The 25,347-nt window shown below is 38.7% G+C and overlaps 3 protein-coding genes across 4 annotated transcripts; all 3 read left to right on the forward strand.

The window, feature by feature from the left end:
• Positions 1–2,020: 2,020 nt before the first annotated feature.
• Positions 2,021–5,710, forward strand: LOC109047941 (cytoskeleton-associated protein 2-like). The gene is given in 6 exon segments (XM_042765250.1): positions 2,021–2,044; positions 2,184–3,004; positions 3,661–3,999; positions 4,121–4,182; positions 4,331–4,646; positions 4,734–5,710. Coding segments are annotated over 6 exon segments (1,848 nt in total). The 5' UTR covers positions 2,021–2,023; the 3' UTR covers positions 5,023–5,710.
• Positions 5,711–6,120: 410 nt separating this feature from the next.
• Positions 6,121–9,984, forward strand: LOC109047949 (52 kDa repressor of the inhibitor of the protein kinase-like). The gene is made up of 5 exons (XM_019065619.2): positions 6,121–6,407; positions 6,944–7,064; positions 7,407–7,487; positions 7,617–7,653; positions 7,855–9,984. Exons 1-5 carry the CDS (start codon positions 6,319–6,321, stop codon positions 9,750–9,752), a joined length of 2,226 nt encoding a protein of 741 aa, XP_018921164.1. The 5' UTR covers positions 6,121–6,318; the 3' UTR covers positions 9,753–9,984.
• A 1,056-nt stretch (positions 9,985–11,040) lies between these two features.
• LOC109047956 lies at positions 11,041–24,963 on the forward strand. 2 transcript variants are annotated; one of them, XM_042765251.1, is made up of 14 exons: positions 11,041–11,415; positions 11,998–12,118; positions 12,323–12,430; positions 13,049–13,085; positions 13,236–15,085; positions 15,232–15,259; positions 15,415–17,183; positions 17,271–17,319; positions 17,688–17,731; positions 17,945–17,987; positions 18,081–19,942; positions 20,123–20,159; positions 20,289–20,372; positions 20,460–24,963. In XM_042765251.1, the coding sequence occupies exons 1-14, from the start codon at positions 11,327–11,329 to the stop codon at positions 24,245–24,247; spliced, it is 9,909 nt and encodes a 3,302-aa protein (XP_042621185.1). In that variant the 5' UTR covers positions 11,041–11,326; the 3' UTR covers positions 24,248–24,963. The 2 variants fall into 2 exon arrangements, with proteins under 2 accessions (XP_042621185.1, XP_042621186.1); XM_042765252.1 differs by having other exon boundaries at positions 18,084–19,942.
• The last annotated feature ends 384 nt before the right edge of the window (positions 24,964–25,347 follow it).

The raw sequence follows: 25,347 nt of genomic DNA on the forward strand, positions 1-25,347 counted from the left end.
CCCCTTTTAAAAGTTACCAAAATCTGAACACTGTGACCATCATATTCTGTGACCTTAGTATGCGCAGTTATTGATGTGCAGTTTGAACTCAAGTTACATTTAAGTTCAAGATGAGTTCAGTACACAAACAGCATTTCTGTAGCAAATGAAGGTGAAAGCTGTGCAGATGGTTTCTATTTTGCCCTCATAGAAATTGTTTAATAGTATGCAACTAGGTTTACTGTATAGATTAAATGCAGAACAGGGAATGCATGATTTTATGGTCATCAGTGGAATATGTAAAGTCTACTTGTTTAATTTTCTTTATTTTTTTTTCTCTTGTAACATCAGGACTGAATAACTTTTCATATTAAATTTAATAAAATGTTAATGTTAGCAGATATTAAGTAGCTAGATCCATGTCCATTTTATTGTCCAACATAGAAAATAAGCTTTTCATGCTCTGTCTACTTAAAACAGAATAACCAAAAAGTTACTTGATTATCCAACCAGATAAATTGGTTCCTTCTTGCCTCTGAATTCCAGGAAATGAGTCAAGACAGGTTTATAGACAAGGTAAAATTATTTGCCCTTCTTTATTTAAACAAAGGTCATAATTAACTAGCAGAAATGACCACATGTGTGACAGATCTCACATAATGATGCAGTCAGCTGAATATCACATGAATTAAATATTACATTAATTAAAGTGGAACCCCTGAGGGAAGCAATTTGAGATCACAGTTGGAGTCATTGCCTAACAGCGATAAGCTCCTTATTTACTCATTAACACGCTGAAATGAAAGCACTTTTCACAGTCATACTGTTCAAATGGGTTTCTAATCATTTTAGAGCATCAAGACTGTGGACTCTTCTGCCATCTAGAGGCTGATTTGCTATGCACTTGATATGGAGGTCCAAACTTCTGAACTGCATTCAGTAGGTATGCACGTGTGTAGAATATAAATATATTCACTGACATGCTTGTCATCGTCTTGGCCTAAGAAATACTAACAAAAACCATGAAATGTACTTTTTTTTTGATAATTTCATACAGACAAAATTAAATATATAAACTATGCTGTTAATACACTGTTCTTTTTTCTCACATAAAACCCATAATTACAATTTTCTTACAGTGTCTAGAACTATCAAAAATTAAATTAAGCATTACATTGATTTTCTTACAAAAACTAAGCCTATATAAAACATTAATGTCATTAGACTGGAATTTAGGGCAACTGGGCTCGTCAACAGTTTTGAAACTGCCACTGAGCAGTTATGAGAGGAATTTTATTTTGATTCAAATCGGGCAGCTCTTAGCTTTCAGTAAAAGGGGTGGGGCCGACTCGAGCACACCGACTTTGATCACGTGATCAGAGGCGGCCAATACGATTCGTAGGCAAGAGTGACTCACAAACGGTTTTCGCCAATCCGACAGCTCGCCGCGCCGCTGAACTCAAATCTGTTTGAAAGAACGTGCGCTGTGTTTGAATGTGAAGATAATTCTACAAATTCAGTAAATTTATACTGGTCTTACCTGACTGACTCACTGAAGAAGCCGTAGATAACGTAAGTAGATGTTGTTTGGGTGACTGTTACTAATTGTTTGTGAGTAACGTTATTGTCATGATTTGGATCTTTTTGAAGCGTGTTATTATACTGTAAACTCCTCGCCGAATCTTTTATAACTGGTATAAAACCAGAAAATATTGTTTAACATGTTCTGAGGTATTCAGGTTTGTCTGGGCACAACCCCCGTTTCCATTTTCCAACTATTTTTATTTTTATTTTTAAGTTAGTGTCGTCAGATACTATATATATAATATATATCTGTCATGTCAAATATTCATAATAAAAATCGATAAAAATAGCATGTCCCCCACTTATTTTACATATATTGTATTGAATGTAGGATCTGTAGACAGATTTTTGTGAGACGTCTTTTCTTGTTTTGTTTGTTTGAATGTTATAACACTGTTTTGTTCTGCAGGGGAAGATTGTCATCTTTGAAAAGCTTTGTTTGCACTGGTAGTTGCTCAGAATGAAGTCGGTGGTGAGAAAGGTGATCATTGCATTTTGTGAAGCAGTCCAGCTGTTTCATAGATCTATAACTTTTATTTCTCACATCTACGTGTGTGAAAGATCTCTGTGTGCTTGAGATGTAGTTTGTTTAATTCTGCTCCTTTATTCTTTCAATTCAGAGCAACAAAGAAAACACTAAACCAGTATGTGGTCCAAAAAAACAAGTCATCAGCAGTATTGTATCAAAACAAAAAGGAATATATAAATCTGCACCCCTTCAGTCAAAGAATGATCTTAAGGAGGATATCTCTGGAACAAGAGAGGAGGAAAAGGTTGTTCGACCGAAGGCCAAAACTAATGCTGATCCTACCAAGCGTAACACACTAAGCCAGGCCTTCCGTACACAGCAGACTGTAAGACAAAAGAAGCTTGTGGAAGAAGTTCATAAACCTCCCTCTACTGTCTCTGCCATCCAGAAATCCAAACCTGGCATATATAAGGGTCGTGTAGTACAGTCTAAAATCGACTGTTTCAGAAAAACCAGGGCTGATGTGAAGACCCCAGGAAAGAAAGGGATTTCAAAACCGGATGTGACAAGACCCAAACCCGAATGTCCTAAAGTTCGGTCCAAGTCTGTGTCTTCCCTGTCAGCATCCACTAAACCAAGAGTAAACCCCGCTGTGTCATCTAGACCGAAATCTGTCTCTGATATCCAGCTGAATGCCACTGAAAAACCCGTCCATAAGTCTGTTTCCCATAAACGGATACCTCAAAAGTTCCCAGGTACTGTCTCTAAAGCAGGTTTTTCGGCTCCTCCCAGGTCAGCCCCTCTAGCTACAGGGCGTTCGGCCATCAGAAAACCCAGTGCTTTAAAGAAGAAAGAGATGACTGTGCAGGTGGAGAAACCCAAAACAGCCACCACTGAACAGAAAGTCCGCAGGCCTGTCACAAGTACAGTCAGCCAGTACAAACTACAAACAGAGACGGCTGAAGAGAGAAGGTGAGTTGTATACACTACCACTGAAAAGTTTGGGGGTCAGTAAGATTATTTTTATTTATTTATTTATTATTATTGTTTTCTTATTAATAAGCCAGGATAGATTAAATTGATCAAAAGTGACAGTAAAGACATTTAGTATGTTACAAAAAAATTTATTCATCAAAGAATATTGATTAAAAAAAACGAATCACGCTTTCCACAAAAATATTATTCTGCACAACTGTTTTAAACAGTGACTGTAATTTAAAAAATGTGACCAATAAATATTTTCCTGAGCATCCATCCAGCGTATTAGAATGATTTCTGAAGTCAAATCATGTGACATTGAAGACTGGAGTAGTGCTGCTGAAAATTCAGCTTTACCAGCGCAAAAAATAAATTACATTTTAAACTAAATTAAAATATTTTAAATAGTTATATTATTTCACAATATTACTGTTTTACTGTATTTTTGGTAAAATAAATGCAGCCTGTTGAGCACAAGACTTTTTTCCAAAAACATTAGAAAATCTTACAGACACCAAACTTTTGAACAATAATGTATGTATTTTAGAAACTTCAGCCAAGCATAGACTTATAAGTTTTATCTGGAAAAGTGTGACAATCTGCTGATAGTGATGTGATTGTCTTACGTTTTATTTATACTGTGCTTTCAGAACAAAGCTTGCAGAGTGGCTGGCATCTAAAGGAAAAGCTCTGAAGAGGCCTCCAATATCAGAAAAGTCGACAACCTTTTCAGTAAAACCAAAACCAGCTCCACAGCCTAAAACAGGACCCAAAACCACAGTTGGTTCCCAATCTGAGAATGTCGTCCAGACTGAGCCTGTAAAACCAACCGCTGCATTGAAGCCTGACAACCAAACTAATGATACCGAAGTCCCTGACAATAAAACAGTGTGCTCTAGGAGATCAAGCACTATTATGAATAGGGTTCTTTTCTTTGTGAAACCCACAGACAGATGTTCACTGATGTAGACAAACATAAAAACGTATTCGAAAAGAAACACAACATAGACTTATTTGTGAGACTGATTGATAGGCAGACAAATAGATATGCACTGATGTATATTGGCATTCTTTAATTGTAATTTCTGCTTTGTTTATATGCATTATGCAGTTGGTGTTGAACTTGTGTGATAAACTGGAGGCAATGGAGACGCCCTCATCATGTGAAGATGGTGATTCTCATCCAGATTCTTTATGCAGGAACTGCAAATTAATGACTAATATTACCAGAATAAAAACAAACTTATTCTCTTTTTGAGTCATGATGTGTTTTTTTTTTTTTTTATAAATTGCTCATATGTTTTTGTCCATCCTCGACAGGTGTACATTTTGACAAATCTGATGTGGTGGCAGAGAAAAGAATGGAAGTGCACATGGAGGAACAGGAAACAGATAAAGTGTTTGAAATTCTGGAAGAGGAGAAACTGGGAGATGAAGAAGACACAGAGAGCGACATTACAGAAGACACTAAGAAGGCTGTCATAAAGAATGAGGATGATGTTCAGGAACCTAAGGAGAAGAAGCCATTAACGAGTGAAGATGATGACAGTAATGAGAAGATGAAGAGCACCACTCCAGAGATGGCAGGGTCATCCATTGTGAAATACAATGTGAAAACAACTCCATATCTGCAAAGGTGTGTTTGGGGTAATTTAACGGTACGCAGAAAGATACATACATGTGTAACAAGTTCAAGTGTTCATTTTGTTTTCTCATCCTTTAGTGTGAAAAAGATAATTGAATGTGAAATGGCACCAGGCAGTGGCTCGCGACGCAAAAGCACCATCAAAGACCTCAAGTTTCTGACGCCTGTGCGGCGATCAACAAGAATCCAACGTAAGTCCTCTCGTCTGCCAGGTATGCTGAATGACCATGATACATGCGTCTCCTCACTGGCTGAGCTGGTGCAGAGTGAAGATGCAGATGCAAATGCTTACATCTACAGAAAAAACCCAGCACTACTGGAAGACCTGCCAGATCAGCCTGAAGACTTTGCAAAAGTATTCAGTTAAGCATTATAAGCTGAAGTTGATGTCACTTTCAAGTTGGACATTTATAGCATACGAAACACCTACATTTTAAGTATTCTATGTGATACTATTAATTAATTGTTTATTTTATATATTTAAGTGTTTTTTTTTACATTGGGCTGCTGAATAGAGTAATCTCTTAACTGCAATGGCTTAACAGCTTAAAGACAATAATTTGATTTATAGGCAGTATTATAAAAAGTTCTCTTCTATGCTAACAAGGCTCATGCAGTGCGAGATATATGAACATATAATACATGCAGATATATAAAGAGCTTTCTGTTTTCTGTAACATTTTAACACAGCACTGCTTTGTTCATTTTCAGAACCTGGTAGTTGAAAAAAATGACATGTCTGTAACAAGTATGATTTGTTTTGTTGTTGTTTGTTTATTTGTTTTGAAAAATGAACAAACCAAAGAATATGTTGCATTTAACTGTAATTTCTCTTGAAGATTTTTAAGATGCTGTCAAATTTTCTAAACATACAGTAAAGTCATTTGTTTAATTAGCTAGACTTGTAATTTCTACAGAGGATTTCATTCATCCCTTAATAGTGACCATGTCTTTTTAAAGGCAAGATGAACATTCACTGTATTTTAACCATAATTGTGATCACTGAACCAGTGACTGTAAGACATTTTAATAAAGAATATATCAGTGAACTGCAATATAAATGTTTCATTGTGTCAGTGTAACAAAAATTGGTTTTACCAACTGTGTGTGTAGTTAAAGGTTAATTAAAACATGATAGTTTATTCAGTCATGTTATTCCAAACCGTATGACTTAAGGCAGGATGAGTTTCAGTCACCATTCAGTTTTTCTGTATAGGAACGAAATGCAATCAAAGTAAAGGATGACTGAAACACTCTTTTTCTTTTGGTTTCAACAAAATTTTTTTTTTTAAATATTTAAATAATGGGAGTAAATGGCACGTCTATCATTCTTGGTTGAACTATTATTTTAGTATTGTTAAAAAAAAAAAAAAAAGTTCTAATATCCACGGTTACCGCCTAGCTGCCGCCAATTCCTTCCTGTAAGCTCGTGCTGATTGGCTGGGAATTTGAACTCGCTGTGTGCGAGCAAAGCATTGTGGGACGTAGACGAACTCCAACGCGCTTCTCCTCCAGGCCACACAAAGCACTAGAGTGCCGATCAATTTACCACATTATTAGTCTCTAAAACTATCTATTTTTTAACTTTCCGATCGGAGTATCATCACATTGCGTCCAATGAACTTGATTCACTATTAAAGATTCGACTCAAAGTGAACGCACGATGCCAAATTTCTGCGCGGCGCTAAACTGCTCCAGGAACAGCACTCATTCGGTGCTGGCGTTCTTCAGGTTTCCACGGGACCCAGAGAGGTAAATTACACACGTTTTGCTTACGGAGCTTACTCTTTGTCATCTAGACGATAGACGACGTCGTGTTTAACCTTCATGTAGCTTCATTTATTTACCATTGTGTGCAGAGCTCTAAAGGAGCCAGCTAGCTCGCTTGGCAGATCAGATGCAAAGTTGAATCTGTCGTACATTTCATAGTGTTTATATACTGCACACTGTATTGTTAGAGAACTATGAGTTGTTTTTCAGTCAGCCCAGTTTTACTTTGCATTTGTATTGTTCAAATAAGATAAATCTGTTTGTTAGTCCAACCTGCTTTTACAGTGCAGTTCTGACTGTATGTGGTGAATGTAACTATCTGTCATAGATATAAACTGTGTTGATCCCATTGTGCATGTTGTCTATTAGCAGCTAGACACAATCAACGTCGTATATTACAGTAAAGATAAAAAGATATAGATAATATGCACTATATTATAGCATTATAATACTATATCCAGTTATATTATTAATAAATGCTATGTTAGAAATATGTTCATGAGATATTTGTTCCTTAGGTGTAAGAAATGGGTGGAAAACTGCAGTCGCTCAGACCTTAAAGACAAAGCGCCGGACCATCTTAACAAATATCACAGACTGTGTGCCAGGCACTTTGAACCTAACTTGATAACCAAAACCGTAAGTTGTTATTATTCTTTTTGTGTAGTTCATATGTGAATATGTACTGGTTAGTAAAATGTACTATACCTTTATATTGAATGTATCTCAAAATATATTAAGTTATTTAACATAAAGTGTGTATTTTAGGTGCTGTTTCTGCTTAAATAGTCCTGTGGTGTGACATAAATTTCTGTAAAAATATAAAAATTCCAAAAACTGCATGTAGAATAATCAAACGAATTAGAAACTGTTGTGTAAAAAGTTTTAGTCAGGTAAAACAGATTGGTCTCACAACTTCCCATCAATAAATAACGTGCTCTCTAACATGTTGCATTGCTCATTATTGTGATTATTATCCAGAGCCCTTTCAGGACTGTACTGAAGGATAATGCAATACCAACCATATTTGAAAATCCTTCCCTCAAACGGTCGAATAATGAGGTAAGATCTGCTCAGTATATTAATTGATGAGTTGTTACTATACTGTATTATTAAGTAAATGTAAAAGCCCATTATGTGTAAATACTGAATGTGAATGATTTCCTAATGAATTTGGTATGTTTCTAACAGAAGGAAAATGATGCCCCTGAAGCAAAGAAAAGTAAATGTGAGTTGTGATTTTCTCACATATTTACATACCTGCCATGCAAAATCTGTAATTTGGATGGATTTTTTTTTTAATCAAATTTTATTTAGTAATGCTGTAATAAAGCTGTGTGACACATTCTATATATTTACATGTTAATATATAGAATATAGTAACAAAATAATTACTGAGTTTACACAAAAAATATGTTTATATTCTCAGCGGACTCCCAGAGTGAGGCAACGAAAGATGATACTGAGGCAACAACCAAAGAGATCAGTGAGAGCAAAAATGGTGATCAGGCTGACAGCAGCCCTCAGGTCATTGATGAAGAAACGCTGAATAAAGAGTTTCTCAAGTCTTTGTTTGATGTTGTCGTGATGATGGGCACGCAGAACATCCCTCTGCATGGGCACTCCGACAAAGAACCCAGAAGCAAAAGCTTCACTCCCAGCAACTTCCAGGCACTGTTGGAGTACCGCATCAATGCAGGTGACGAATTCCTCAGAAAGAAGTTTGAGGGGTCGTCCGTAAACCTTGAGCACTGCTCCTCTACTCAATTGCAGCAGATGCTGGAAGTGATCGAAAACTCTGTTCGTGAAGACTTGTTGGCTGAAGTTAAAGAAGGACGCTTCTTCTCTTTGGTATTAGACAACCTGGTTGAGATAGGCGGAGAGAGCCATCTCCCGTTGTTCATACGTTTTGTGGACAAGACCAACTGCCTGAGGGAAGAATTTTTCGGGTTCCTGCTTTTTGAAGGTGATGTGGAGGCTATCACCGAGAGGCTTATTGCTGAAGTAACTGATAAATGTGGCCTGGACATGCAGTACTGCAGAGGACAGGCATATTTGTGTTCTGGTGTGTCCGCTATGAAGGTCAAAGCAGTGGTGGCCAGAATAGCTGAGTTACACCCGCTAGCAGTTCTCACCCCTTGCTCCAGTTGCTCTCTGAACATCTGCCTGGCAAACACAATGACCTTCACAGGCGTGCATCTCGTCATGTCTACCCTGAAGAAGCTGGATGTGTTTTTCAGTAAATCTCAATTGTTGCAAAATCAGCTGGAAAGTGCTATTTCGATTTACTACCAGGGACATGAAGAAAAAGCCAATGTCCTCAAAGAGGCCTGTTACTCGAAATGGACAGAGCAGCATGATACATTCGAAGTAGCTGTCGACCTCCTGGAGTCTCTCCTGCTTTGCATGGATAGCATCCATGATAATGAAGATCACAAATGGAGCGATGAAGTAGCACACAACGCCTTTGTCATATCCGAGGCATTGGCCGATTTTGAATTTGTCATGACATTAGTGGTGCTGAAGAACACACTTTCCTTCTCCAGAGCCTTTGGAAAGAATCTGCAAGGACAAACAAACGAGGTTTTCTTTGCATCTAGCAGTCTAACTGCGGTTCTGCATTCGCTGAATGAAGTTTACGAGAATATCGAGGTCTACCATGAGTTCTGGTTTGAGGAGGCTGTTAACCTGGCTGCAGCTCTTGAAATCCCAGTGAAAGTGCCAAGACTGTACTTTAGAAAACGACCAACCTCTGGGGAGGAAATCCAACCTGAGACCTACTATAAAGAGCAAGTAACCATTCCAGTGGTCAGCCATGTGATTAAGGAGCTGTCTGATCTTTTCTCTGAAAATCATCTGAAGGCCCTGAAGTCCTTGTCACTTGTCCCGGCCATCATGGGACAGTTGAAGTTCAACACCGCAGAGGAGACCAGCGCAGACATTTATAAAGATGACTTGCTGAACCCAGACACCTTTCCTGCTGAGTTGCACTGCTGGAAGATCAAATGGAAACATGGCACTAAAGATGTTGTATTGCCATCGACCATCTACGAGACGCTTCAGCTGTCCGATGTGAAGTTCTTCCCCAACGTCTGTGCTCTCCTGAAAGTCCTGTACAATCTGCCAGTCTTTGCTTTGACAAATGACAAATGCAGCACTGCGAAACAACGACTGAAGACATACCTGGAAGATACACCTGTGCATCACAGAAACAAGAGCATGGCTCTGTTCTTTATCAACTGTGCCATTAAGTATGATTTGGACAGCATGGTGGAGAAATACTTGAAAATGTATCCAGATAGTGAGCCGTCAGAGAATCAAGATTGATTACACTACAGGTAGCAGCACAGTCTTACATATTGCAATATGATGACTTGTCAATCAGCAGTTTGTAATTTTCCAGCTATAATTGTTACTTTTGCTTTTTATGTACAGTCATACAAGATTAGCAGGATTTAAGCCTTTTCTTATTGTTCTACCATTTCATTTAACATGGTGTATATAAAAGTGTAACCCCAGTTTGAATTTGAAAACATTAAAAAGATCTTTTGCTGACCAACTCCGTGAATGTGTCTTGACATTTCTAAATTCTTTTTATATATATATATTTTTTAATTTCTTAAATAATGTGATATATTTTATTTTGTCAAATAAAAAAGACAACTATATGTATTATGACTATTATCATTATTTCTATATTTCTATAAAGCATATAGAAAAAGCCTTCACATATTTGCAGGTTATTATATAGTGCATTTCATTTTTCAGAGTTATATCAGGCACATATATATTTTTATATATATAAATGTAATATTTATTAAATATTTCTATTGCTTTTGTCACAAATTAGCTATTTGCTATTTTACCGGTAATTATCCTGAGACCTGTGCATTTGATTGCAGAATCAAGTCAACATGTTAACTAATTTATTCCCATATTTTCATATTTGTGAGCACATACATTTTACTCTTTGAAAAACGAATTAAAATTTTTATATTGAAAAAACTGCATGCATTTTTTGAAAAAGGGATTCAAATTGTGAAATTATGCTTTATCGTTGGATAATTCTTACTGAATCAAAAATTGCTCAATAAGGCACAAGAAAGGTTGGAAACTATGTAGAAACATTTTTTTTTACTACTAGGCAGTTGTGGGGTAAATTATATAGCTACTTCTTATAAAACCCTATAAATATTAATAATTACAATACATATTAATATATGTACCAAACATGATGCTTGTATGTGTTTTATGACATCTTTTATACGGGAAAAATAAAATTAAACCGCTGTGACCGTTTTAAATGTTAACATCAATACAACCTGAATTTGTATTTTATCGTTGCAAAGTACATCAACAACTCTTATTAGATTCTTCAAATTCAAATATTACAATGTGTGAATAAATGGGTTAAACTCCCTATAATTGTTCCCTGCATACTTACACCTATAAAATAATCAACTAAGTGTTATTAAAAGGGTGTGACCTCGAATGTTCACGTGGGTTACAAAAAACCTTGGCGCCTCGTGGAGAAAGGGAACAAATTTGTATTCGAGTCATCAGCTCGTGATAACACTGTTTAAAATTAGTTGTGCAGCATTTTGACATTCTGGAAATGCACCTGAGAAGGAGAACGAATGACGATGATAAGAGTTATTTTTGGAGGGGATCCGTCCTCAGTTTAGACCATTTCCGCTCTAGATAGGTGTTCTTCCTGGTTGTTGATACCCATGTGAAAGTAGCAACACATCGGCCATTAGCAAGTTCCAGTAGAATGCACGCGACGATTGGAAATAACGCTCGATAGCGTCAGTAGATGCGCGCACGCTTTTTGCCGTAAAAGCGTCTCCTTTTGAGTGAAGGATTCATGCAATGCAGTATTCATTTTGATTAAGTCCAAAATGCCCGACTGCTGTGCCGCAGCAAACTGCGAGCAGAGTACGGACCAGTCCAACGTTTCCTTCTTTAGGTTCCCACTGGATCCCGCTCGGTGAGTGCAGCCTTTGGGCGTAAATGCAATGGCAATATAATCAATGTTATATATATTTTTTTTAATTTAGATTTTTAAGTACAGAATGAGAAAAAATTAGCATTGTTTGCTAGCTGGTTAGCTTCTGCCCCCCTTTTTACAATGATTCATTGAATGCATGGCACCCTTATTGTCAGCTTATGCTTGCCATGTTGCTTTCGTTAATCTGGTTATGCAGTGGTTTTTTTTGCCGGGGTCAATTTTCTAATTGGCAATCGTGAAATTATCTTTTGCATTTTTTCAAAGTGATTGTTACAACTTTTATGGGGTTACTGTAAGCAAATGACTCCTGTACACGTTCGCCATCATCAGGCCCTTCCCAAAATGGCAGGAATTTAATTCCCCCCCGAATACGTTATTCTGTTAATGGCTTGATTTGTGCTTTTTGCTTTCTTGTTGTGGGTTTTAGGTGTCAAATTGACAATTTTAATGTTTATAAAACACATGTGCTTTGTTTTAGACCTGTGATTTTTGATTCTTGATGTTTTTAATGGTAAAATATCACTTTTACATTACTGCGTTAACCTCACTTTGTATCTGTAGATGTAAACAATGGGTGGGAAACTGCCACAGACCAGATCTGGAGACCAAAACACCTGAAGATTTACACATGAACTACAAATTGTGCTCAAAACACTTTGAGACCTCAATGATATGTCAGCAAGTAAGTTTGCATGGTTTTGATGAGCGTCTTCTATTTTAATTTTTTAATCCAGTGAAATTAATTTTTACTAGGGTTGACTAGTAGGCTGACATGTCCTATGTTATCCCCCAGAAAACGGCACCATTTTTGAATTGTTAATGTTTGAAATTTATTTATTGTTATTTGCTAAGGATAAGAGACGTGTAAAACTTCTTTTTATTTCAGAGCTCTCAGACGTCTGTTTTGAAGGATGATGCTGTTCCTACTATTTTCGATTTTGCAACCAACCAGGACAATGCACAAACTGGCAACAGAAAAAGGACACTGGAGAAAGTAAGTATCTAATGTACACATCTAGATTCAAAAACTTTGTTTTACCCTGTTTCATAACTTTCTTGCTTTGTGAATGGACGGAGAAAAAAAATCTTGAGAAAAATAATTTCAACAATCAAGTCAAAATCAATACAAAACACAAGAAAATTTTAATAATGCATGGTCTCTAGCAACTCCCTTAAAGACAGGTCTTTTGATATCTGGTAAAGACTTTTTATCAGCACATTCTTATGCAATACAGGCTTTTATTGTTAACTTAAATATATTGGAACAAACTATTTGCCAATTTTTTATTATTTGATTAACTTGAATTTAAATACGAGGTGGCTAGGTAGACAATTTCAGGATTGAGTTGTGTGTAGATTACTCTTATTTGTAAATTACTGGAGTACTTATTTGTAAATTACTACATTTGAATGTGATTCCACCATCTCATGTAAATCTGATTTCATGCTTGTAATAGTTCTCAATGGCCCATTCCCTCAACAATCATTTTATAATTTATAGCCATCATTAAAATTATATACTAGCATTTTATTCTTATTATTCATTGTTTTTATTTGTCATTGAAGACACATTGTAGTGTTGAGTATAAATAATACTTTTTTTTTTTTTCAGACAGGAGAGGAGCCAGTTGCCACAAAGAAAACTAAAGGTAGGTAATGCATTTCCATGTCAGCATTTTTAAATTATTTTATCTCTTTGTAATTACACAAAGTAATTACAGCAGATTCTCTGCTGTTTTTGTTTTAAAGTGTGTTTGTACTAATTTTCTTCTTCTTTTTTTTTTTTTTTTTTTTTTTAGGTACTACCAATAACTCAAACCCCTCTTTGCCAGAGGCACAAGATAAAGTTGAGAGTGATTCTGCTGAGAACAGCGAAACACACAATCCTCCTGCACATGGTGAATCAGAAGAGGATCCTGCTATTTCCAAAGCAAAGGAAACTTTGAAAGACTACTTCAAGGAGACTTTAGCCTTCATTGGTTTTAGCATCGCCAACAATACATCTCTTAACGCTGTTAAACCACTGGGCAATGACCCAGCTGGGTCACTCTCTGTCAATACCATATGTGCAGAGAAGATCGACCAAAAAGAAGTGCTCACCTTAGGTGAGGATGTGATGCGTGAGGAGATCCGCAATAGCTTGCGCCTTGCACGCTTTTTTTCAATATTTCTCCAAGACAAAGTAAACATTGACGGCAAGGACCAGATTCCTGTGTTTATCCGCTCAGTCACAGGTGAAGGCTTCCCACAGAAGCACCTCATGGGATTCATTCCATGCGATGTAGACTCTGAAAGTCTGTTCCTTATGCTTATATCTGAGATCCGGAACAAGTGGGGCCTGCGGATGGAGCACTGCCGCGGCTTCACCTACCTGTCATCAGGTGCCATGTGTCAGAAACTGAAGGATCTCTCATGCAGGATGCTGCGGGATTTTCCACAGGTAGTTTTGTCCCCTAGTGAGCCTTACGCCTTCAATGTGTGGTTGATTCGCTCAATGCCCATCCTTCCAATTCAGGATGTTGTTGATACTGTAGAGCAGGTTGCTTGCATTATTAGGCAATCAGAAACTCTGGCGAAGAAACTTGATGCCAAGATCACTGCTTCGTACAGCCACATCAAAGGCGAAGTGGACCGAGTGAAGGAGTCTTGTCAGAACCATTGGGAACACACCACCGATGCTTTCCAGACAATGCTTGATATCTTAGAGCCACTTTTGAACAGCATTGGAGAGATGTGCACCAGTGCCCTTTCAGATGTGGACGCAGACACAGTCGTAGTGCTTCTAATGCTGAAAGAGAAGCTGAAGAACTTTAATTTCATTATTACTCTTGTGGTTTTGAAGAACACGCTGTGTTGTGTGAGCATCCTGAACCCCAGCCTCAGAGGAATAATCAGCATCAGCAGTACGTTGCAGTACACCATCTCCAACGCCTTAAAGCTTCTAAACAAACATATGCAGGAGATCGACATTTTTCACAGGAAGTGGTTTTCTGATGCAGTGGCCAGAGCCAAGAAGTTGGGGGTGCCAGTCAATCTGCCAGTGGAGATGGTGACAAATGGTGATGGTGCGGAAAAACCACAAGCCTCACTGGAGGATTACTACAGGGAAGCACTGAGTAAGAAGGTTTTACAATACCTTGTTGATGAAGTCAAAAGAGTCCTAGGCACTGAAATGGCAAGAATCCTCAGATGGTTGTCATTGGTGCCCTCATACATGGCTGACCACAATTTTAGCATCCGCAAAGACAAAGTTGCTGATGCTAACCTGAATAACCTGGCTCGTCCTGACTCCTTTTATGATGAGCTGGGCTGTTGGGAAGTGAAATGGCGACATGCTAGCAAGCGAAGGATTCTTCCCACCAGTGTTTTTGCTACCCTCAAGATCCCAGATATAGGCTTTTACCCAAATGTGCAGAGCCTGTTGAGAGTGTTGGGCACCATCCCTTGTGTCCGCGCTGAATCGGATGTGTATGGGCACTATGACATGGTGTTAGACCGCTATCACTCCTACATGAAAGAACTACCAGCGGAAAAGAGACTGAGCAATATGGCCTTTGTTTATGTCAATCAAGATGTCCACTTCAGCATTGAGGAAATGGTGGAGGCGTATGTGAAGAAATATCCAGAAATCCTGCAGCTATTACGTGAAGTAAGCATTTTTTGGTGACTTTAATTTTATTTGATTTGAATTAATATAATTCTATTTATATTTAATTATATTTCATTTCTGGAGATAAATAATGGCAATGTTTTTAACGAGCCATTCACCATTTTGATCCTCTCATTTGTTTTTAGGATGATGTAATGGAAGTGCAACCATCAGGTAAAGCTTCTCACCTTTGACTTATTTTTCTTCAAAAATGTTAACACCTTTCTGATTTTCATAGCTTGAACAAGAATAAATTTAACTGAGCTGAATTTCATGTTAGATACAGTTGTTGATTTTATTTATTTATTTTTACTCCAACCACTATTCAGTTCCTGAAACCAGTGCAAATGATGCCTCTAAAGAAGATACGGAAGAACCGAGAGAGATGACTTTAAATATGGACATTGAGAGACAGAAACCGCCCGAGTATGCAGAAACTGATAAAGAGGCATTCAAATCTGCATTACAGGCTGCTGTCACCGCAGCATACAGCAGGCAAAGCAGACACACTCAGGGTGATCAAGATCAAGAAGTAGAATATGTGACCAAATCTGAGATGAATGAAGTCCTTAAAGTGTGTGAGGATGTTGTTAGGGATAGGATTCTTTCAGAGGCCGGAAATTCATTCTTCTCCCTGTTTATCGACAGAGTTGTCAGATTTGGAGAGACAGAATACTTACCTTTGTTCATCAGATTTGTTGACAGTTTCGATGTCATGCGCCTTGAGCTTCTGGGTTTTATCGAGGTTACTCACGACACTGAGGCCATGTGTGAACGACTTTTTGATGTTGTCACCAATGAGTGGCGTCTGGATTTGAGCTACTGCAGAGGTCAAGCTTACCTTGGCTCTGGGGAAGTATCCTACAAGCTCAAGGCCTTTGCATGTAAAATACAGGAGAAGTATCCTCTTGCTATATGCACACACTGCTCATGTTACTCTTTTAATACCTGGTGGTCAAGGTCAGTTCCAGTAGCTGCAGTCATCAGAGCCATAGACACATTAGAGGAGATAGTGTCATTTTTCCACAGCATGCCTGACCTCGAGAAACAATTAGATCAAGTCTTAGCCATAGGCCTAAGAGAGAGCTACGAGAAAATCCATGAGCTTCAAGGAAATTTCTGCTCCACTTGGCTTGAGAAACACGACTCTTATGAAGTCTTCGCTCAGATTCTGGAGCCTCTGGTAGATTGGCTAGAAAATATTGATAACAGCCAATCACAAAGATGGAGTTTGGCAGTATCCAACCGAGCCAAGAGACTACTTCAGTTAATAAGGGACTTTGATTTCATTGTGGCAATCGTTGCGCTAAAAAACGCCTCATCCTTCACCAAAGAACTGAGTGCAGCACTACAGAAAGACCATTTTAGTGCTGCCTCACAGCTTAGCCAGATCAGTGGTATTGTGGCCACGCTTAACAGAGTGAAAACCAACATCAAGGTTTTCCATCAGAATTGGTTTGATGAAGCTACTTGTTTTGCTCAGAGTCTGGGTGTGCAGGTTAAAGTTCCTGATAGCGTGATCGTTCCAAGGGACAGTCTTTTGAAACCAGGTTCATACTACAAAGATGCAATGAGTGTCCCTTTAGTTGACCACCTTATAAACATGGTGAAAGACTATTTCTCTGATGACCACAAGGAGGCTCTCAACCTATTGTCCTTGGTCCCGTGTTCTGTGACAATGAGCTATGTTTTTGAAACGCTCAAGTCAAAACCTCCATTGTACATTGGTGATCTTCCCGATCCTGACAACTTCTTCACTGAGCTGAGCTGCTGGAAAGTGAAGTGGAAAACAAAAGTGGTTAGTGTAACCATACCAGAGACAATTTTTCAGACTCTGCGTCTACCCCTCATGCAGTACTTCATAAACATCAACACATTGCTGAAGATTATGTGTGTGTTGCCAAGCACAGCTTTGGAATATTGTGGTGAGGTGAAGCGGCACAAAATGTATCAAGACTATGTGAGCAACACCTCACCTATGGACAGATCACCCTGTTTAGCCATGCTTCAGGTGGGCATTGACTTTAAAAGAGATCTAGACCGAATGGTTGCTCAGTGCTTAAAGCTCACACCGAAGACGTTGGAGGGTATTTGCCTGGTAAGAATGTTTTTTCAGTAATGTGTTTTTTGTTTTAAATGTTTAATTTGCTTTTCAGATGTGTTTGTAAAGTCATTTATTTCACAGGACAAAGAATCCAAAACCTTTGGAAGGACTGCTGAAATAAAAACAGAAGGTATGCAATATATTATCATTTTTATTGCTTGCTTGTTTTTTTTAAAGAATCAAAGTCTGCATGCTTTTTTTCATCTTGTCTTTTGAGAGGAGGAAAAAAGTGGAGGTGGTGTTTAATCACACTAAATGACTGGGGAATTCAGTAATCAGAAAGAAGTCTGTTGTTTCACCAGTAAATTGAGTTATGTATTGATTTAAAATTGAGTTTTTTTTTTTAAATGAAACATGCATGCATGAATTGCATACAGTAGGAAATAAAGCATGCATGCATGAATTGTTTACAGTAAGATCAGTAACATGCATTTAGAAAATAGGTAGGGAGAATTTTAATTTCATGTTGACTTTAATGCTCAATTTCCAACATTGCAGATGACACCCACATGAATGAAGAAGAAGACAGGGAAGCTCAGCAGGTTTGTAAAGTTGTGGTGATAATTATTATAATTTGTATTAACAGTTAAATAGTATATAGCTGTCAAATTTTCAAAGGGTTTAGAGAATAGTTTATATATTAGAGTATAGATCATTGATTTAGGTGAAAATTGCTTTAAACTATTTCAGGTAAAATGTTGATTCAAATCAGTCGTTCTTAGTTGATTGATTTTAAGTAACATTTCTATTCACAGGACTCCAGAATACTTGTGATGAATTCTGAGATTACTGGCAGTGGTATGTAATTTTTGGGAATGGTCTTGCACTTGAGTTTAATGAAATATTTTGTTGTTGAAAAAGCTGTCTAAAATAATGTTTATCCTGACTTCTAGGCAGACATCCACAAAGAGGGAGCACAAAGCATAGAGATTCAGCAGCAGTCTGAGAATATAGAAGTGGTTGCTGGTTGCTTGGAAGTGGCAGCTGAGGAACAGCATGTAAAAGTTGAAGTGGATCTGGTTCCAGATGAGAATGGCCATTCTGATGAACCAGCTGACAACACAAGTAACTGTGAAGAAGTCTTTAAACAGGCAGCTAAGCTTGCAAGGAGAAACTGTTCATTGATTGACCTCAATAAACCAGAGCAAGATGCTGTTGTTCAGAAACTTACCTCGTGTCATTGGGTACAGGAGGAAGGGACATTGTTTTCAGAGGGAGAAATGTTACAAAGAATTGTGAAGGCCATACGACAAACAATCCTCACTGAAGTTCAGGACTCTCCTTTCTTTTCCATCATCACTGATAGAGCTATCTCAGTTGGAGAGGTGAAGTTCCTACCAGTCTTTGTTAGGTATGTGAATGATTGCATACCCAAAGTGGAGCTTATAGGATTTCTGCCTTTTGATGAGAGCTCTGATGTGGATTTGCAAGCAAAGTTGCTTTCAGCCACACTTGAGGATGAGTGGGGACTTCAGATGGGCTGCTGTCATGGCCAGTCCATCATGTGCTTTGGTACGGGGAGCAAAAGTCTCAGAAAGATGGCTTTGGGCTTTTTAGAGAGCTATCCGTTAGCTGTGAACACTCCCAGTGAGTCTTGTGGACTTGCCTACTGGCTGGCTTTAAGCCTACAAAATGCCTCCATTACAAAGGTTCTAGAGACAGCTGAGGATCTGCTACAGTTTTTTGACCAGTCACCCAAATTAGAGAGTGAGCTTGCCAAGACCATGGATGGGCTCCTGAATACCCCACGTGAGGCACTTGCAGAGATCCCAGAGACCTGCCTGTCCAGATGGAAAAAGAGAGAAGACTTCTTCGATATTTTGGTGGACATGCTGGAGGGAGTCCTGAACTGCCTAGATTCTGTAAGCACCAACTGCAGTGGGTCATGGAGTAGTAGCATGTCACTGCATTCCCAGACCCTGTCCACAGCTATTAGACAGGTCGATTTTGTCATCCCCCTAGTGATCTTAAAGAATGCATGTGCTCCCTTGAGGAATTGCAGCACTGTGTTTCGCTGTGGAAACCCAGCTGACATTATATGCGAGCTTGAGAAGATTATGCCAATAATAGATTCTTTTAGCAAGATGTTGGACAATGTGAGTGCAGTGCATTCTATCTGGTTTGAGGAGGCAGTGGAGCTTGCTACTAAGGTCATGGGATTGCTGTCATATGCAGAATCTGTCAGTAGCTATGATTCACCAGAAACGTTCTACATGGAAGCAGTTAGCTTACCAGTTCTAAATGGTTTGATTGAAGAAATGAAGTTTAACTTCTCAGAGAATCACCTAAAAGCCCTGAAAGTTTTGTCCCTTCTGCCAACGTGCAACCCTCTGCCTATTCTCCCAGAATCCACAGATAAACTGCACACTATATACCTGAGCGATCTCCCTGAGCCAGAGACAGCAGAAGAAGACATTAACACCTGGGCCACAGTATGGAGGGAGAAGTATCAAGATGTTTGTCCTCCCACCTCTATCTCTGAGACATTGCTCCATAATGAAGCCAGAAACCTTCCAAACGTTGCAACACTTCTTAAGCTTGTGGCCGTGTTGCCTAGTATTAGCATGGAGTGTGATCTAATGAAGACGACACTAAACTCCTTGAGGACCTTACTGAGAAATAGTATCTTCAGCAGGGGCAGTAAGACTGATGCTGTGATGCTCCTTATGCATCGCCAGACACTGCAGTGCCTGGAGGAGGTGATTGAGAAATGCATGGAGGGTGTTCCAGAAAGTAATCAATTCCTTGCTCAGGTGTGGTACATATCTTAGTGTTTACACTGTTAATAATTCTAATTGTCCAAAAATATGAAACTAACATACACTGTCAATCACCCTAGCTGTGTGCTCGTATTAGTATTAATATCAACTTTTAAACAAAGTAATGTTCCTGTTTCTTTCTTTTTTTCTTTTTTTTCTTCTTCATACATGTAGGTAAAATCAAGAGTTAATCATCTGAGAATGGAAGGTGGTAAGTAAAACTAATTGCTCAACTAATTATTCTGTCACTAAAACGAATTGAGTAGCTCAAATGGGTTTTCAAAGTAATGAAATTGCTGTTGTGTTTTATTCTGACACACTCTTTCCTGTCCCTTTTCAGAGGTGATTACCATGGTTCCACAGGAGATGGCTGTAGATAAAAATGGTTCAGATTATTCACAAGAGACAAAGGATGCTGGCATTGGTGAGTGATATTAAATAAAAAGTATTAGTAATAAGTTATCTCTTTTTTTTTTTTTTTTTATTAAATATGTGTCATCCTTTTGTTTAGATGTTGAAACTGCTGCTGCAGAGGAAATTCTAGTGGAAACCAGTGATTCTAGTGAAATAGAAAGAGCTGAAGAAAACACACCTGACCAGACCAGATCATGTTCAACACTTACCAGCTCAGAAAAAGCCACAACTGCAGCTCAAGTCATCCATGCTCTGCAAACCAGCACACCTGACCAACCAACAGAATCTGTCCAAGATGCCATTATGCAATCTACAGTAGCAGAACATGATAAAAGTGATCAACTGATCGCTCTTGTTCAAGATGTAAATGATAGATCTGAAGTACTTGATCAGTGTGGAATTGGTCCGTCAGTAACAGGGGATCGAATGGTTACTAATCAGAGTGGAACTGAGCAATTCAGTGAAGAACGTCCAGTTAATACCATTCAGTCAGTATCAGTTAATCAAAGTGAAACTGATCTACCTATGGAAGTTGATCAGTTTGTAGTAGAAGAACCAGGTGAAACTGACCAGCTAGCAACAGAGGAACAAAGTGTACCTGATCAGTTCATGGCAGTTGTTCAAGTTGAAAACGATTCATCCATAGTTGCTCAAGATGAAGTTTGTCCCATAGTAACAGGGTTAGCAGATGGTCAGTTTGTGTCAGAGGATCAGAGTGAATCTGTTCAGCTCATGTCAGTTGATCACAGTGTAAATGATCGGTTAGAGTCAGTCCATCAAAGCGAAACTGATCAAGTCATGGAAGTTGATGTGAGTGGAAATTATCCATACGTAGTTGAAGATCAGGGTGGAAATGGTCAGCCATCAACAGGGGAACAGCGTGTAGTTGACCAGTTGGAAGTTAGTCCAGTTGAAACTGATCAGTCTATTGTAAAAGGGCAGGATGAAGCTTGTCAGATAGTAACAGTGATAGCACATGAAGGAGAAACTGGTCACTTGGTTTCAGTGGAAAAAATTGGATCTCATGAACTTGAGGCTGTTGATAACTCTGGAAGTTTTCATTCTATAGCAGCAGGTCAGGACGAAACTGGTCAGTCAGTATCCGAAGATCAGACTGTAAATGATCAGTTCATGGCAGATGGTCAATTTGAAACTGTACATTCAGTAGTGGAAAGTCAAGATGCTAGTAAGACAGAACCTGGGTTAGCAAATGAAAGAGAGTTAATCTCAGAGGATCAAAGTGAATCTCACGAGCTCATGGTAGTTGACTCTGGAAATGAGCAGTCTCTAACAGCAGATCAAAGTTTAACTGGTCAGTCAGAAATAGGTGACCCAAGTGTAACAGAACAGTTCATAGTAGTTGGTCATGTTGAAAATGATCATTCCATAGTAGAAGATCAAAACAAGCCGGGTCAGACAGAAACTGGATTTCCAAACGAAGGTGAAACTAGTCAGTTATTATCAGGAGATCGAAATGCATCTGATCAGCTCATGGTAGATGATGACTCTGGAAATGATCAGTCTGTAACAGCAGATCAAGATGTAACCTGTCAGTCAGTTACAGAAGATCAGAGTGTACCTGATCAGTTTATAGCAGTTGGTCAATTTGAGTCTGATCAGTCTGTAGTTGAGGGTAAAATTGAAACCACTCAGACAGAAACTATATTACCAAACAAAGTAGGAACTAGTCAATTAATACTGGGGGATCAATGTGGAGCTGATCAGCTCATGGTAGTTGACTCTGGAAATGATCAGTCTGTAACAGTAGATCATAGTGGAACTGGTCAGTCTGCCTTACCAAATGAAGTTGGAACTAATCGGTTAGTTTTGGGAGATCAATGCGAATCTGATGAGCTGGTTGTTGAGTCTGGAAATGATCAGTCTGTAACAGTAGATCAAGGTGGAAGTGATCAGTCATCAGATCAAACTGTAGATGATACATTTGTGGAATTTGCAACTCATCAGCCTTTAGTAGAACATCAAAGTGGATTTGGGTTAGCAGATGGAAGTGGAACTTGTCAGATAGCATCTGGGAATCAAAGTGGAAATGATCAGCTTGTGGCAGATATATCTTGTGGAAATGATCAGTCTGTAGTAAAAGCCCAATGTGAAACTATTCTTGCAATTGCATTCAATCAAAGTGTACCTGATCAGTCTGTGGCACTTAGTCAAGGTGGAAATGATCAGATAGTACCAGGGAATCACAGTGAAACTGATCAGTCCAACATAGTAGATCAGGTTGGCCTTGAGCAGCCCAAAGTAGCTGCAGACTGTGGCACAGATCAGATCAGTTCTGTGGCTCCAGATTGCTCAGACAAAGAAACTGCAGAAGTACACATTTGCCTTGATCAGTCCTCTGCAATAACTCCACATGTTTCTGACCATTGCACACCTGCTTCACCTGAGGATATTACTGATCATCCCATGGCAGCAGAATCTGAAGGCACAGTCCAGTCTGAAGAAAAGGCTCAGGATGCTGCAAACCAAGTAGTTACCCTGGATTGCACTGGACTAGAAAAAATAGTTTTTACCCCCTACGATACTGTTGCTCGAGAGGAATTGCTCAAGGAACTGTGCAACATAAAGTTCTTTTCCATATTCACAGAGGAAGAGTTTGCAATTGATGGCCAACCATACATGCCTGTAGGGATACACTACCTTAACAAACAAGACATTCAGTGTGAAAATATATTAGCCTTTATCCCCCTTTCCACAAACATTCCTTCATTTGTGGATACACTCACCATCACCCTCTCTGAGAAGTGGGGTTTGAACTTGGCACTCTGTAGTAGTCAATCTTTGGCAAGACAAGGTGCCTCAGTTTCTCAGATGACACAGGCCTCAGCTTTGCTTTCCCAGAGACTCCCTCATGCTTTCAGTTTTCCAAACCTTGTAACTCCAAAATCTTTGCTAGCCAGTTTGTCCTCCCTGAGAGAGACCGCTCACTGTTTTGAGTGCTTGGAGCAGCTCTTAATGTGGTTCTCTGAGGATATTCAACGACGTGTAAGACTAGAGGATGCTGTTGTGCATTTGTTCCAGAATGACGAAAGGAAGGCCAGTGAGCTGAAAGCCAAGATCAGCAGCAATCAATTGGCAATGAGCCACGAAGTTCTGGAGCTTACTACAGACACTCTAGAGGCCATCGTCTTTTGCTTGAATGAGATGAAAGGGAACCAAGATAATGAGGCAAACACAACACGGGCTCAGAGCTTCCTTTCTGCCATCCAAAACTTTGATTTCATATTGACCGTTGTGATTATGAAAAACATCTTGAGGCTCACCAAAAGCATAAGCCCAAGCTTTCAGGGAAATTCCTTCGATGTGTATCAAGCTGTAAACCGCCTGTCTGATTTGCTCCCCTCTCTCAGTGCAATAAAGAACAGTATTGACTCACATCATCAAACCTGGTTTCAAGAGGCAGTTGCATTAGCATCTAAGCAGGTACTTTCACTACAACCACCCTTAAATGTGCACTACAGAGAGGACATCAGTAAAGGGGCCATTGAGCACTGTATTGCTGAGATGGAAGGGCTCTCCCAGGATGTTCTGTCTGCTCTTCGCTGCTTGCAGGTTGTGCCTTATGTCATGTCCAAAGTGGAGGGATGCTGCAAGGACACAGAGTTTGTCAGGGTGTTCCAATATGTCTTACCTGACCCAAACTCTTTCCAGGATGAGCTGCAGAGATGGAGGGACAGGTGGCAAGACTCTATTGCCAGTCATCAACACCTACCCGACACTGTTCTTGGCACTCTCAAAACTTCAGACATTGAGTCTTTTCCCAACATTTCAACTATCCTTAGACTCCTGGCAGTCCTGCCTGTCTCCAGCACACAGAATAGCTTCACACAGGGAAAGATTAAATCTGAGCTGTACCGTCTGTATTAGGCTTGGCTTAGCTGCCCCCAAACAAGCTCTCTAATAGGATGTCATACACTGCTGAAACTTCAGAATGTCCCACTGTATTCTTTAAACTGTAGATCACATCTGACTGTAGGTTTCAGTATGTATATTGTTTTTAGTTGAATTAGACCTGTACACATTAAGTATAATCACATTATGCTTTTATTGATTTTTTTTTTTCTTTTTTTCTTCTTTTTCTTTTACGTAAGTGGCATGGAAAAAGAGGACTGCCAATTGGGACCAATGTCTTGCCAAAAAAAAAAAAAAAAAAAAAATGAGAATAGGATGCCCTTGGGGGGCCTTACTGCTTTGTGCCTTTATGCAAAAACCTCCTACATAACTCTTTAAATCATCACCGAAAGTGTGGATGGATGCTTTCACACAACACTTTTTGGGAATTTCCTAATATCTTCAGGAACTTTTAAAAACTACAAATCATATAAATACTCTGAGATGCATTGCGAGGAAAAGAGAATCATGTTTTATCACAATGAATTGTGACTGTGTTACATTGTTGAAATGTCATCCCACAGCACAAACTAAAAACAGTCTGTCCCTGTATCATTATGCTTATTACAATGTTTGATTTGTTTGCAGTTTTATTTAGATGAATGGATCTTTATGTAAACAATTCTCCCAGAAGCCCTCCTCATGAAGGAAGCGTTCATATATATTTGACTAAAATAAACAAATAAAATCAATGAAAAGAATCAGCGTTTTACATTTCAAGCTCTGCTGAATTCATAGCCAGAATATTTAAGGATGACCACAAGATGGCATTGTAGTTTGGCGAGTATCTGTGGGTAAGTACTGATTTCTTTAAGGTTTTTGCCCTGAGACTGTTAACTAGATGTTTTGTTATGCATTGTAGAAGCTAATTACATTGTAGGAACATTCATTTATTCACTCTCAATTAAGTTAGTGTGTGTAATGAATATATTAGTGGTTGATTCTTTTTTTTTTTTCTTCTCTTCCCTACAACATATAGAGAGCTATGTGACTTATGCTGATGCACAGAAAATACATTAGCACATTTATTAATGGAAAATGATACATAAATTGTTAAAATACTTTTTTAATTGAGC

The sequence above is a fragment of the Cyprinus carpio genome, chromosome A10 (assembly GCF_018340385.1).
Source record: "Cyprinus carpio isolate SPL01 chromosome A10, ASM1834038v1, whole genome shotgun sequence".
Classification (NCBI taxonomy): domain Eukaryota; kingdom Metazoa; phylum Chordata; class Actinopteri; order Cypriniformes; family Cyprinidae; genus Cyprinus; species Cyprinus carpio.

Coding starts and splice junctions, on each gene's coding strand:
- LOC109047949 (XM_019065619.2), top strand. CDS start 6,319: ATGCCAAATTTCTGCGCGGCGCTAAACTGCTCCAGGAACAGCACTCAT. Junction 6,408..6,943: donor TTTCCACGGGACCCAGAGAG/GTAAATTACACA, acceptor TTTGTTCCTTAG/GTGTAAGAAATGGGTGGAAA. Junction 7,488..7,616: donor TCAAACGGTCGAATAATGAG/GTAAGATCTGCT, acceptor TGTTTCTAACAG/AAGGAAAATGATGCCCCTGA.
- LOC109047956 (XM_042765251.1), top strand. CDS start 11,327: ATGCCCGACTGCTGTGCCGCAGCAAACTGCGAGCAGAGTACGGACCAG. Junction 17,988..18,080: donor TTCTGAGATTACTGGCAGTG/GTATGTAATTTT, acceptor ATCCTGACTTCT/AGGCAGACATCCACAAAGAG. Junction 20,160..20,288: donor TCATCTGAGAATGGAAGGTG/GTAAGTAAAACT, acceptor GTCCCTTTTCAG/AGGTGATTACCATGGTTCCA.